General features: G+C 39.3%; 1 protein-coding gene across 10 annotated transcripts in view; it reads right to left on the bottom strand.

The window, feature by feature from the left end:
- The window catches only part of HECW1 (HECT, C2 and WW domain containing E3 ubiquitin protein ligase 1), a 272,955-nt gene that overhangs the window by 52,189 nt on the left and 205,644 nt on the right, over window positions 1–15,122 (bottom strand). For all 10 annotated transcript variants that reach the window (XM_064506615.1, XM_064506619.1, XM_064506616.1 and 7 more), the window contains 4 exons: window positions 11,205–11,335; window positions 8,512–8,633; window positions 5,421–5,606; window positions 4,686–4,820 (listed from right to left, as the gene is read on the bottom strand). In XM_064506615.1, coding sequence (XP_064362685.1) covers window positions 4,686–4,820; window positions 5,421–5,606; window positions 8,512–8,633; window positions 11,205–11,335 — 574 coding nt within the window. The remainder of the gene's footprint in view (window positions 1–4,685; window positions 4,821–5,420; window positions 5,607–8,511; window positions 8,634–11,204; window positions 11,336–15,122) is intronic.

Here is a 15,122-nt window from a genome sequence, read left to right as displayed (position 1 = left end):
CTTCTGGACTGTCTGTGGGCAGCTGAAGACCATGCTCTGGCCCTCCTGCACCTGATCAGTTGTGTTAGTGGGTATGTTTGGCCTTGCACTAAGGCACAGTGTGTGCTCAGCTTCTCCACTTCCACTGAGCTCTGGAGATCAGGCGAGGATGTCTTTCCCCAAGCCCCTGTAGAATGGGCTTGTGTGCTAATGTGGATGTGGATGATGGGTGAGCCTGTTTTTGAGGGCAGACTCTGACTCATGCTTAACTGAAAAGAAAAACCATGGGCCCCTATTGCTACCAGACTTACTGCCCTGAAGGTAGGAAGGGGGAAAGGGAGGAGCAACAGAGGAGCTGAACTCCTTTCTCCCATAAAAATGAGCACCAGCTAGTGTTTCCTTGTCACATGGAAACCACACAGTCCTTCAGTCCAGCTTGGGGCCAAATCCCCACCTTGCTCATGCAATCTGATTTTTATTTTCTTTTGGTTTGCTGTCCAGTGCTGTAAGGTTATATGCCTGAACATATTCTCCTGAAGCAGGAAAGTCTGAAAGTAAATGTGGATACAGCTCATAAAGGAAGAGGAAGCCTTCACACTCCCCTCCCCTTCTTCCCTCACCTGGATTAAAAGTTAAAGTCAATTAGAACATAAGCATTGAGTTATGTCTGCAGCTTAGCGGAATAAATCCCACACTCAGTGTGGTGGTGTACTTCTCTTCATCACCATCAGTAGGCATCACTAACACTATGTTTGGATCATGGCCTTTGCACATTTATACCTCTAAACAATTTTGCTCTGGCAACACAACAAGAAAATTCCCAGCTGTCTAATTAACTTCTACTTTACTAATATTCCTCTTTCCAATCTTTTAGCTAATACGGTACAATTGATTGCTCCAATTTGCTGTTTAATTACAATTGCCTTGTCTGCATTGACATTCTAATTTAATCATTTAATTTAGATTAGTACATTATTTTCTAATTAAAAAAAAAGTGACCCTGCTAATGATTTAGTGACCTAACTCATCTAGTGCACAGCAATCTGACAGATTTATAGACAGGGTTTAACAGCTTTGCCATTGATCCTGGGATGTTGCAACCAGAGTGGGGAGTACAAACCAACAGCCTTCCAATGACATAATACCCTTTCCTGGGTCTTACATCATTGCTGGATTTGAAAGGTTCCTGCCTGTTTGAGTCCTGCTACTTGCTTGTGGTTTTGGTTAGTAAGGAGATTGTATATTGCTGCATCCCTGTATTTATATATACTCTGCATTTCATGCTCTCCAGGGCCTCCTGCCTCTCCATTATGGATAGCTACTTCTTCTTTCTTTTTGTCTTTAAAATCTATACACTGTCATCATACATGGTGACTTCCACTGCAGAAAGATTTTTTCCTAGAGGGAATGGAAAGTACTCCTCACCTGCTTTGTTTACAGCAGTGGCAGAGGGTACTGAAGCACATACTGTCCTTCGTTCTTTCGGTACTGATGCCAGTACAGCTAGCTCAGCTTTTTTTCAAAAATCAGGTAACCAAAAGCAGCATCAATGGCTTTTTATCTGTAAGGCTGATGCCTTTACTTTAAGAAAATGAAAGTGTCTACTGAAGCATCTGTAGCGTTTTTGTCAGATTTATATGTAGTACCATTTAATATCAAGAATCTACATGGATGGATGTCAAAAACTTTAACAGAGGTCCTTCATTTAGGAGAATACTTCAACATGGAGAAAAGCACAAATATTACAGAATCATTTAGGAAATGGATGCTTTCTTTCTTGGAAGAGGCAAGCGGAGTACTATTATATGCACTAATAATTTTTTTGAAATGCAGTCCACAATACAGAGATTAAGGGGAAAAAGGGCATTCTGAATTTCTGCTTAGTCTGTTAATAGTTGGGGTAAACCTTGAATAAAAGTCCTTTGAAGAAACAGACAGCCTTCTATGAAAGCTGCACGACTTTGCTTTGCACAAGCAAAGAGAGAACGGATTTTAAATGTCATGAAGAAAAGAAAACTACCATATTTGAGAAAGCATATTTATATGATCCAATTTCATGAGGGAGACTTAAAAGTATATTTGAAATATGAAAAATGAAATCCTTATTAGTGGTGCAGGGGTATTCTATTCAACACCACAGTTTATATTGGGCAGGAATCAAGGCCACGTTTTGGTGAGCCAAAAGGATTTAGTAGGTCCATGAATGTCACAGAAGGGAGAGCAGATCACCGTTCCTTAGTCGAGCACAACAACCCATCCACCCCCCCTACCTCTACTACGGGAGCTCAAGAGCTCGTAGGTGGCTAGAATGGAACCTGCTTCTGCTCAAAGTATATCCTCCAGAAAAGCACAATTTCTTGATCTGAAAGTATGAAGAAATGGGGACCCAATACTTAAGTAAATCATTAGCTCCTATGGTTAACGGTTCTCACTGAATTTCAACCCTGCCTTCTTTTCAGTTGAATTGGCTTGGCTTTCACTTGCAACATTTAGTTCTTGTAATACTTGTCCTCTCCTAGATTAAATAGCCCTTTCTGTTCATTTTCTAAGAATTTCAGACATTATTTTTCCTTTTTTTTCCACAGTTGAGTACTGAGATCAGTTTCCTAGAACGTAATCACTTCTGCATGTGACTCAGCTCAGAGCCATCCATGAGTATGTGAAGCTGGGGTATTTCTTTTTTCAACTTCAGGCTCATCTGCCTATGATTTTTATCTGCTATTTCATCTGCTTAATCAATCATGCAGTGTCACAAAGCCCTTGGGAAGTCCACACAATGCTCTCGTGAGTCGTTTTGGCACCGCGGTAGGCTGTCAGGTGTGTGCGCAAGGCATGTGTGGCGGTGTTTTGCTTCCCAGCACCCTGGCTCCTTTCTATGCTCTCCGTGGCACCCACAAGGAGTAACGACTAAAGATGCACTGTTTCATTCTCCTTCATGCTCATTTGGCACCTGTACGTAATGCTCAAGACTAGTGGTTGTCTTTCTTGGTCCTTCATACAGTCCTGGTGATAGATTCAATCCTGGTGACAGATGTCAGAGGCCACACCACCTGCTCAGCAAAGAAACCAGTTGGACCGTAGACAGCTGACACATGGCCAAGACAAAGCCTTAAGCGTGTTCATACAGACATGATTTATAGGACAGAAGCACATCCAAATATGCTTGGAAGAGAGGGCATGGAACGCATGGCTCTTGATAAATGGGCTGAGTTGCAATGGGTTGACTCTTTTCCTTGTAAATGGTGGGCTTTTAAGCACTGAGCCAAAGTCTGTGGAAATCAATGGGAGTTCTTCTGGCGGAGCAGCAGATGCTCCCAGAAGGGAAGCTAGTGCCTATGACAAGGCTGCAGAAGCCGGTTCCAGCATGGGATACAGCCTGGGCCCTGGGCCCCATGAGCAGTGAGGGAAGGGTGCCAGCACTGACCAGACAGAAGGCCCTGTTTCACTCCTTGCAGTGGGGCCTAGGCTAATCGTGCCAAACTGGTGGACTTGACAAACAGTTTGCAATTTCCCCGGAGTCATCACTCAAAAGTATTCAACTCTTTTCACTCCCTTTCCTGTAAATGACATTTTGTTTTTATTGTAAGTTGTTCTTTGCCAGCCCTACTACCAGAATGAAGTGTATTTTCTATGCTAGGTTTGCTGAGTCGTTCAGCAGTGATTCTGTCACTGACCGGGTGAATACACAAGCAAGCCGTGGGCAAACAGGGCCCCTAATCTGAATCATCGTGAGGGTGATTTTCACATTTGCATCACTTGGATCAGTCACTAGCAACACTAAACTGCAGGATATTGCCAGAAGGAAGTTGCTAAGTGGGGGAAAGATGTGATGGAAACAGATTCATTAATACACATCTATCTGCAGAAAATATTTTGCTGTATTCACCCAAGATGGGGAAAACCCATCCAAGCTGCTTAAACCTGGTCTGCCTTTGGTCCTGAAGTACTGACCTCACATCCTATCCAGCTCCTGATCCCAAGTGCCTTTGGCAGTAGGAAGTATTCAAACTGAACCTGCTACAGTAAATCTTAATGTTAACTCCCTTACAAATCCTCACCTGTATGAATTTTCTACAAGAACAATCTGACTGCTGGCACTTTTGCCTCCTAATACAGCAACTGGATTTATGCTTCTGTCATCCTGCCCATGCTGCTCAGTGGTGAAAATCATCCCCATGAAATATAGGGAAGCTTGTTTAGTCTGATCTGAAGGCTATGGAAGCAAACCTCAACATGTATTACTGTACTTGCTAGGGAGTATATCTCTTCAGAGAACAGGGTCATGGTGTGGAATGAAGAAAGATTTGAGGCTATATATCTGTCTGTCTGTCTGTCTATCTATCTACCTATATATATATATCAGGCTATGAAAATAATGAATGACTTGCCTTTACTAAAATAAGGCCAGGATATTAAAAAAAAATCTGAATCAAAAATCTATTTTGTCGTAATTTCACTTCGGTTATTTAGTTTTATTGATTTATTATTTTATTCTGAAAAGGGTCAAAATTTAAACCTCCATTACCAGCAGGCTCTTAGATAAAGCCTTTGGAAAGAAAAGACCCCTCACTTCCTTTGGAAGGTAAAAATCTGCAAGGTAATCTGTTTAAACACTTCAAAATAATAAGCGTCTGTAATTCTACAGAAGATTAATGTCAAAAAGAGCTCTAACAATAGCAAAGAGCTGTAACAACTGTCACTGTTACCTCTCCGGCACTGTAGCTACGAAGTCGCTGAAGATGTTGCCTGTGCGTCAGGTGATTAGGGAGACGACCATTCTGCAGTGGGATCCTGGGATCTATGAAAGTGGTAGCACGACTGTTGTGGTCAACGAAGAAAGACTGTAACACATAAGAAAAATGTTTTTTTTATAAGCAGTTAGTCAACACTGTGACAGTAGTGTAAGATTATGAAGTGAAACCACTGGCGACTGAGTGCCTGAAATCTCCTCTTTAGGCACAAACTGTGTAGGATGTCTGCAAAGAAAGGGGCTTTTCAGACTAAGCTAGAACAGCTCACAGGAAATACTTGATGCTACAAGGCTAAAAACCATATGTAATGACCACAAGATAAACGTGACAGAAGAGCTTAACATTATCAAGAACACTGCTTTAATATATGGGATAGTTCCAGAAGTCACCCAGCAAAGCGTCATGGAGGCAGAGACACTGAGCCAAATTTTGCAGTCATGACAGATCTTAAATTTTTTTGTTAGTCCAACACTGCACTGACCATGTGTGATATTCCACAGAAAGGTAGAGAGTCACCACTACGATCTGAAACATTTATTCTTGAAGTTTTTTTCTGCTCTTAAAATAACTTTGCTTGTTGCTTGTGTTGTTTAAACCAAACCATCACCAATTTTGAGTCAAGAAAGAACCCTGAGTGATCACAGTCTGATGTGCTGTGTAAATCATGATCACTTTTGCTGACGCTCTTACCTTGCCCTGTTGGTCAGTTTTGATCTCCCAGCCACGAGGAAGTTCCAGTCGGGTATCAGCAAACATGTTGATAAAATTTACCAGGTCTCTGTTGTGCTGATAGCGCTCAAAATTACGAGCATCTCTGCGGATCTTCAGAATCATGTGCTTCAAGCAGGTACTGTTAGTGAAGACTCGATAGGCACTCTATAAGATAGAAAACAAAGGTGAGAAAAATCAGTTCCAATGTCAAAAGAACACATTTGTTTGTTCTATCGGATGTATATCTAAAGAACTGAAAGAAATCCCATTAAAGTTGAGAACAATTTCCATTTCATTTCAATGATTTCAATGACTATTTTATATGAACACCTAGAAGTAAGAAATATATTTTGGAAATACAAACATCCCGCACGTACTCTGCACAGTAAGCTTGCAAACTGCCTCCTACTGCACTGCTAAAAGACAGTCAGCTGAGACACCACACACTCACTATGCATGTAGTTGTGTTTGTTACATTGCTTTCATAGTCCAAGGAAAACACTGCTTGTGTGATTAGATGATTCCAGAAAGATGGAAAGGCAGCTGTGAAAATGTATATATGCTATAATTCAAATCAAGGTGCTTGTAATAGGATTCATCAACTCTGGAGGACTGCATTACAGATGTCTACATCTGAGCTTGTCACCTTAGGGTCACTTCATAGTCATAGGACAGAAACGGGCAGTTAAAATTTTATGTTTTGGAAGATATAAATAGTTCCCTGGAATTGCATATTTCTTTCTCCACTGACTGCGAAGCATGTCAGATGGATATGTTTTCGTGGGTCAGATGAACACCATCCTTGAGGCAGCTCACTGTATCTTACAATGGACATTAACTATACTTCTGCAGGAACAGGCACTGATGCAGAGCTGAGTGAGTTTGTGCTGACCTGACTGCAGAATAGGGGCCAAAATCAGTCATGTTTGTTGCTCAGTGTATTCAAGGATACAGCACCACAAAATACACATGACGACAATACAATACTTTTTTTATCCACAGTCTACTCTTTGGACCTTTTACTTTAGGGGAAATGTTCCTCGAGACAGTGTATAGAACTTTACAAAAATCTGTGCCCCTTCTGAGCTTTTTACTGGAGAGAAAATGAGTGCATTGGTTCTGCTGGTCAGCCCAAAGAATTTAATTAATCACTAGAGCTTTGGTTACACTATACAAAGCATTTCATGCAGTCTCTGTCTTCTGGAGCACTAAGGGGTCACTGAAGGACTTGTGTCTCCAGGGAAGTTAGCTCCAGCGTGTATACCTGTCCAGAGAATCTGACCTAGCAACTTTGAATTCTCAATTTGTGTGTATTTTTAATCCATTCTAACCACTACAATGCAAGAAAATAGTTACAAGTATTATTTTTATTATGTAAGGATTTATACTGGTGGTAGTATTGAAAAGAGAATACCCCTTGCAGCACAGGGCCACTAATTATGATAAGTATTGGTAAATGTTGTGAAATCACAGAGAATGATCTCTGCCTTGAAGATATAACCTAAGTTATAACCTAGGAAAGCTCCATGGTCACAAATTGCTTAGGTCCTACTCTGTAACAGAAGTTATATTTTGATCTAATGTTTGATCAGTGACTGAATATCTCTTAGCTGCACTAGGGAAACCAAAAATGTAATGTAGTTTTAGCCCTCCATGGAAATAAAATATCTGCAGAATGAGAGCCTTTTCATTTTAATTCTAACTGCTGGATAATATTTTCCACTCTCAACCTCACTGGCATAATTAGTAGCTCTAAATTTTAATAGCGGCTCGTGGTTAAAATATTACAACCATGTTAAGCCAAAAGTAATGTGGGCCATTATTTCTGTACAAGTGGCATCTGTATGACTATTTGACAGATGTTTCAACAGATTTTTCTGGCTCACATGTTAGAGACAACTTTGCAAGTTTGAACTGAAAGCCTCTTTTGGCTTTTTCTATTTTAGTGAGAAATGAAGCTGGGACTCAGTCTCTTGTGAGCTGTTCGTGTACCACTATGGAATCAGTTGCTCATTTCTCAAACAATTAAGCCAAACAAAAATGATATTGCTTCTAGCTATAAATCATCATATATCACCCTGTCAGTGGAAGACATTATGTGCACTCTATAACCTACTTCAGGTTAAGTCAGATGAGTATCCCCTCCTCTGCAAGGTTTCAGGGGCAATAATCTCTGGCAGAGAATTGGAGATGAACAGCCGGCATCAACCTGCACAGCATCAGAGCCAGAACAGGATGTCTGTCTTTAGTGAAAAACTTGAGCTGAGACAACTCTTAAAGTTTTAATTTCTCTTCCTTTCAAAAGAAAGGCTATTCTATCCAGGAAAGGAGGATTTTCCAAAGATTCAGAAGTCATGTGTGTATGCCTAGCTGAACTACCTCCAAGATACGGAAAACTAGGACTGAAACCTGGTAACTGCATCTCCCTGTGAAATCTGCCTAACTGCTATCTTTTGACTGACCTACCCTTAAACTTTTTCTAGTGCACATGAGGTTTGCAAGAAGACATGCATATTTGTTGCATTTATGGAAAAAAATCTATATTTTTGAAGATCCATTTTGCTTCTTGTTTTTTCCAAAATAGTTAGGCTGACTCAAATGAGTATTTCCTTCACTGCACGACAGATTATGCCCACCTGTTTCTCGGAAGTGCAAACTGCAGGAGTAGATAATAAATTTGCCCTCTCTCTATTTCTGTGAGATTTGGTAGCATCTGAGTAAGATTTCTCAGGAACATGGCTCCAAAGGCAATAACATCAAGCCTTGCAGCGAAAGAAAACAGAATCCACCAAGCACAACCCAAAGTTTCCTGCATATTCTGGAAGGATAATATTAATGAGGCAAGAGCTGCTTCTATGCCAGGGAGTTCCCTGTATGAAATAGAATCTCAGCAAAAGTTTCTTCAGAGCAGCCTGCCTGTGCCATGCTCCACCTCATCTGGTGCTCAGAAAGGACAACCGAGTCCTGAGTCAGGTAATTTACATTCCCTGCTTGTTCTCACAGAAGGCCTGGGGCTCAGCCTTTGGACTCAGAAAGCAGTAGTGTGAGAGAGCAAATTGTAATTACTCACATAGTTTGCATGCAGCACAGTGAAGAACTCAGGATTGGTGATGAACTTTACAGCTGGAGACTGCAGCAACAAGGTGATTTTTTGAGAATTCACAGGAGAAAGGGAACCTTCCCTCCTAATTTCTGGAAAAAAAAAAAATAAAGCAAAATCTTATTAACATAGCAGGCAATACAGTCTATTATTTAACTTTTATTGCATGGCCACAGAAGCAACTGTGTAAGAATGTCACCATCCTGCCCAATGCACCTTTGTGTTTCCAAGACAAGCCTGCTGGCAAAATAACAGATGTTCTCCTTACAGTTAGTGCTGCAGAGCTGAGAATGGCAGGGCAGGACCTGGATGTTTTTCTACACTGCATGTTATAAAACTCTGGATCATATCCACTGCTGTTTGCATTGACACTACACGTCAACGTGACCACAACAGTTTTTATCAGCTGAGGGCTTGTTTCAATACTGTTAGCCAAATTCTGAGCGTGGTTCTCCCCACGGTTGATTTTAGAGGAGACAGCTGATTTCCAGTCCAGCCTGAGGGGTTCAACAGCACAAAGCATTTGGTAGCAAGGCCAGGTTAAGGTAGTCCCCTGCTCAGCTATTCATGCCCATGTTGGTGATGCAAAGCATCTTAGTGTGCAAAGCATCATGCAATGGCATGACTGTTTGCAAGTCCATGGTTTTGGGGACGTACGTGGTAAGAAGGAAAAAAACAGATGCAGCGGGATTATTTCCACTCTGTATCAATTCCTGAATCCTTCTGCCATCAAGCTGACTTGGAAGCACAGGAGCAGAACTGAGTATTTGAGAATGACATCTCTGCAGAGGTGGGAATTTCTTAACCTCTATCAAATGCTTTCCGTGGTAGAATTATGGCATTAGTGTGCAGTCCTAGTATTTTATAACACAAGCCAACTTTTATTTGCAGTCCAAAGAAACTGAATTTAGACATCATCAAGAGAATAAATGTAGATTCCCATTTTTTTTCTTTTCAACTATCTTTTTCTTTTTTTTTACTCTAGTACTCTAGTACTAGTACTCTAGTACTCTACTTTACATCATATTATTCCATCCAGTTATGACTGCAGGCCAGACCCACTGCTGGAGTTAAACTGATTTATACTGGCTTAGAATGTAGATAAATGTGCATAAATGGTATTCCTTCTGATATTTTCCTTTAAAATTTTATTTTTAAATTGAAAGGCAAATGTATCATACTGCAGCTTCCTCTTCTTCTAGTGTGGTTTGCATCTCCCCTTAATCTTTTAATTCTTGATGTTATATACAATACTGACTTTTTCTCCTAAAAAACAAAACAATAAATATAGCAAGGGCCATTTACTAATCACTTAAGATGACATATAGTATACTTATTGGCTCTTTGGGGTTAAAATAAAAAAAGGGATTGTTACATAATAAACTGACCTAAAAACTTACTAGTAGCAATTCCTATTAAATTACTTTTTTATTATATAGACTATGATAGTAAATGATGTAACTGATATAATACATTACTTGTAATATAAATAACAATAATAGAACATGTACCTCATTTCCATCTCAGCTGCTAAGAGAAAGGACTGGGTTCTCCCCATAGGATTCAATGTAGGTAGAAGCCTCCCATAAGTTGCAATATAAAGGATTGCAAAGAGGGTTTGAATATCGAATACTAAACATTCTTGGTCAAAATGGATTTTCAAGCTAAAAGCATCTAAAGAATCAGGCTAACAAATAGACAAAACTGAACATTTTACCAAACTGCTGTTTGCAGTTCATTTTGGTGGCACAAGTTTTCCAGCAAAGCAGATACCTATTTCTGGGTGCCACAAGTTGCCTAGTGGGCACTAGTCTGATTGCTGTTTTTGTTTTTGTTTTGTTTTTTTTTTAATTCCAACAGAACACTTGGGCTCTGCTTCCAGAATTTTTAAGAAAATTTAAGTATGACTACCACAAAGAAGAGTGGAACATCTCTGTGCCCATCCTGTCCTGCCCCTCAGTACACGTTCTCCTCTTCTCCTTTGTACTGTCACTAGTTCTTGTCTGGTCATGTAAAGAGTCAGATGAGAGAACTGATCCGGCTGTAAACTGCACTAGCCACAAGATAAAAGATTTGTTTTCAACCAGATCTGTTCTCTGCTCTGGTATAGCATCTTGTCATATGAGTTAGCAATGAGCAAAGAGACAGCTGTACCTCCAGTGGTAGCCCACACTTGGATCAGCTCATATCTACCACAAAACTGCAGCCTTAAAAATACAAGTATTCCATACTCGATGCCAGGGCTGCTGCAGGTGCAACCACATGGGCAAATGCTGCAGTGAAAAAGCCATGCTCAGGGAGAATAAACTGTCCTCAGAAGGCAAGGCCCCTGCGATCAAAATCACATTTCAGTAAAAATAAAATAGTGCAGTTTTTGCAACAGCTGAGCTAAAAAACATTGGTGTCTTCTCTATTTTCATTTCAAATAACCCTTTACCAAAGGAAAAATACCTTGTCTGTGTTATTAGTTGTTAAAAATACCAGGGCCTTCTGTATCTGGCTTTGTACCTGTAGCTGCAGGGTTACACCTCTTTCTTTCAATTTGCTTCTTCACCCTGCTATAATGAAGTTCCAGTCCCCAGCAGAAATGCAGAGTTCCCCAGAACCAAATATCATCATTCAGTGACATTGAACATGCCACTGAATGGCTTTTTTCTCCATACCTGAGCTTGGCTGGGAAGGCTCTGCCTCAGAGTCACTTCCTCCTCCAGTGGGAACTCTTTCCACTCTGCTGTTAACTACAGCATCATCCTCAGTCCGCTCTGTTGCAATAGTTCGCTGGATATTTTGGTATCTGCACATTTCCAGAGAAAGGAACGATGTACTTTAGTTAACAGAAGAACTTTCTGGTGCTTTCCACCTCAACGATGAACATTGTTTTTGAACAATTCCAATACTTATATCTGCAGCACGCAACATAATAAGAATATGGCTGACTTCCTTCTTCAATTGATGCTGCTCTTCACACCTGGACCTACCATTACATTGCAAGTGTGGCATTTTGCACTGATTAACAAATGGCTGCAACAGAGAGTGCAAGGCAAGAAGAGTCAAAGGTCAAGTTTACAGTCGTATTTAAGACTACTGGTTCCTATTAGGCTTCTATTTCAATCATTTGGATGTCTGACACCTAGAAATATCAGTGGATCATGGTTCCCCCTCTCACTTAGTCTTATGGTAACATAACCAATCAAGTAAGGATCAATCCTGTGATGTACTGAGTACCCTTCAGTCTTGCTTATTCAATATTGGATACACGTGTCAACCCTAAAAAGGCAAAGGCTATTATGAGTGCTGACAGTGTGTTTATCGTGACATGGCATAGCCACCAATTGAGAACACTTTCATTGTGGTAGGTATAATGGCACTCAGACTAGCAGGTAGTGTAAGCTCAAAGAGCTTACAATCTAATTGATATGACACATACAGAAAAGGAGAATAGGATGTAGCATGTGAGCTGAGTGAACAGTGTGAGGATGTAAGTGTTGTGCTATTTCTGGAAATTAGTGGGATGGGGTATTTAGCTTGAGTTGGGTGATACCTAGATGCAGAGCAAGGAGAAGGAAACAATACAGAGATAAGCATCAATAGTGAGGAAGACAGAAATAAATGCTGAACTAAAACCTGCAAGCAGCTTTAAAACTCTATAATGTCATTTACACATTAATTACAGAATGAATTTCCATATTAATTGATGATAACAGGACTAATCATGGCCTTAGAAAAGAGCTCAATCTTCAACACTCTACTAGATCAGGATCAAAGTATATACCAGGCTGTGGGAATAACCTGGAGTGTTTTAAATAGGCACTACAAAAAACAAATTCTAGTTAACATGTTCACCCACATAAACAGATGAATAAGATGGGAGATCAGGATTTCTTTGGTTTTACTAGCAACCTATGAATATAATAAGTCTTTTTACATATTGAAAGATAAAAACATAGAGAGAGAGAGAAAGAAAGAAAAGAAGGAAAGAAAGAAAAGAAAGAAAAAGGCAAGAAGGAAAAGAAAGAAGGAAAGAGAGAAAAGAAAGAAGGAAAGAAAGAAAAAGGAGGGAAAAAAGAGAAAATAAAGGAGGGAAGAAAGAGAGAAAAGAAAGACGGAAAGAAAGAGAGAAAAGAAAGAAGGAAAGAGAGAAAAGAAAGAAGGAAAGAAAGGAAAAAGGCTCTCTTAATTATTTTAATTAGCTTTAATTGCACCCTGATATTTTTAATCCTTATTTCTGGATTGCATTCCCATATGATATAAACTGGGATAGCTCTACTGGCTGCATTTAATCTGATCCAGCATTATTTGTCTCTCATTTTACTGACTTACACTCTCTTTTCTTTCATCAGCTCATCTTCCGACTTCTACATTTTCCTTTCTTCCTCTCTCTCTCTCTCTCTCTGTTTGTTAATGCGTACTTTATTCCAGATTAGGAGTTGGTCAGGAATGAGTTCCTCAAAGTGACATGGGATCATTAAGGACAAGCAGTTAGGATTTAGCTTTTATATATCTCTCAACACACAGCAATGCCAGTAGTCTACTCCAACCTGACCTCAGGCAGAGGGGCTGGAGATAATTAAGAAAAATAACCAAACTTTTAAGAGATTTATCCTAAACTTACAAAGTAGAATGTATTTTCCCCCAGTAATCAAAGTCATTTGAAACTACATTTCATATATGCTTTGATAGCTCAATAAACAGCATCTTTAGAAGATTTTTTAAAAAGACTGGGCATTTTGTTTCTAAGTAAACATGTAAAATTTGAAAAGCACATTTCACAACAGTGTAACTTTACCTCAGCTGTTCTGCCCCTGTGTTTTAGACCCATGTTTTACATTTTTATTCACTCGACTGCAGGCTAATTGAATGAACTTTCCATTCCAATACTGGAGGAGTTTTACGACACCCACATGCAATAGCAAGAGGAAAAAAAAAAAAGGAGTTCATATATTCAAGGGATATAAGCAGCACATAGTAAAAAAAAAACCCTGTAGCTTCAATTTAATTAGATGGCAGAAAATCCCTATGGCAATTTTTAAACAGTAACGTTAGCTGTATGCCAACAAAAAGCTATTTCTTTTTTTTTTTTTTTTTTTTTTTTGGTCTCAATACTATAAAATTGTCTTATATAAATACCAGAAAATGCCAAAGTAATTGGAGAAAACATTGAAAAGGTAAAAGCTATGGGAATACCTCTGGAAATTTCAGTCTCCTTTCAAAGTGATTTGTCAAAGAAATAGAGGTTTAGAAATATCACACAGAGGCTGTCTTAACTATATGATTATAGTTTGCTATTTATTACTTCTTAAAGTAATGCAAGGACAAGTCTAGCTGCACATGCATGTATGCTGCACAGGATCTTTCCAACAGAGTTTGAACAGCAATGGCTGTTATCTGCTTTGCAAGTAAGTTTTGCAAGCAAGTTCAGGTGGTGCTGTAGAAAATGAGCAAGGCTCTTTAAAATAAAAAGTAGGGATGTTTCTTTGGAGCTTGCCCAAAGCCTGGATTTCAACTTTGCATTCTCTGTATCCCCGAATGGCCAGTACAGCTAATAGGAAGCTTTGAGCACAGAAGTAAAGCAGGACTAGGCTCTTGGATTTGAACAATCACAGCTATGAGTTTTTTACAAGCTGAATTTCCAAAGCCCTGTGGTTTTGGCTACGCTGGAAATACCAAGCTTTCTTGTAATATTTTGGTCTTTCCATTCCCTTCTCCATATGAAACCAGGAAGCTGAAAAGTGAGTAGATTAGTTTAAAAAGAAAAGTGGCCAAGTTTTTTCAAATTGCCAAGAGGATTTGAGTTCCATTTTGTCTGAGCCTGGAGCAAAAGTTCAGGCTGCTAAGTCTATCAGCAAGGTCTGTGTTTGCTGTTGCTTTGCCTAAAATGATTTTCTGGTGTGTTTGCTGAAGATTGTTTCAAATAATGAAGCTTGAAATACAACAGAAGAGTATTTGTAAAATGATTGCTTAAACAAAGCCTGATCCTCTGTAGTGCTTTTCAATAACCATTAAGGAAAAGTTGTTTTTCTCATAACCCCAAAATCTGGAGAACTTGAAATATTTGAAATCAGCTTTAGGACAATGACAATTTTTAAATTTATGAAAGTTAGGTTGAAAATATAGAAATGGCTTTCCACTTCAGAAATACTCAGTTTCATTGAAATCATTGTAATGTTCAGCACAAATCTCTTTCCCTGGATTCTTAAGAAATGTTTCTATTCAACTACCCAAACTTGGGAACAATAGGAGACCTCCTTATTCTAAAAAAATGTATTTTTTAATTTTAATTTTAGAAGCTTTTTGGCAAAGAATACAGAATCATCATTTTTTCCATCTGTCCTGAGAAGCCATGGCAGTCCACATTTATTAATTTGCAAGGTGTTTAGTCTCTACTGGGACTTAGGTGAGAAGAGCTATGCTACTACTGAACATCTCCTACGCTTCTCACTCTAACTGGATATCTGAATAGTAATAATATCAAGAGATAGAAAGAAAAGCATCATATCAACAACCAATTCCCAAACCAAAGCAGTGATAAACAAGTCATATTCAAAAAAGCTAGGCAGCCTACAGGAAAACATGGAAGAATT

The sequence above is a fragment of the Dromaius novaehollandiae genome, chromosome 2, assembly GCF_036370855.1.
Source record: "Dromaius novaehollandiae isolate bDroNov1 chromosome 2, bDroNov1.hap1, whole genome shotgun sequence".
NCBI classification, from domain to species: domain Eukaryota; kingdom Metazoa; phylum Chordata; class Aves; order Casuariiformes; family Dromaiidae; genus Dromaius; species Dromaius novaehollandiae.
The sequence above is the reverse complement of the archived record's forward strand: the minus strand, read 5'-3'. Positions and strand labels throughout refer to the sequence as shown.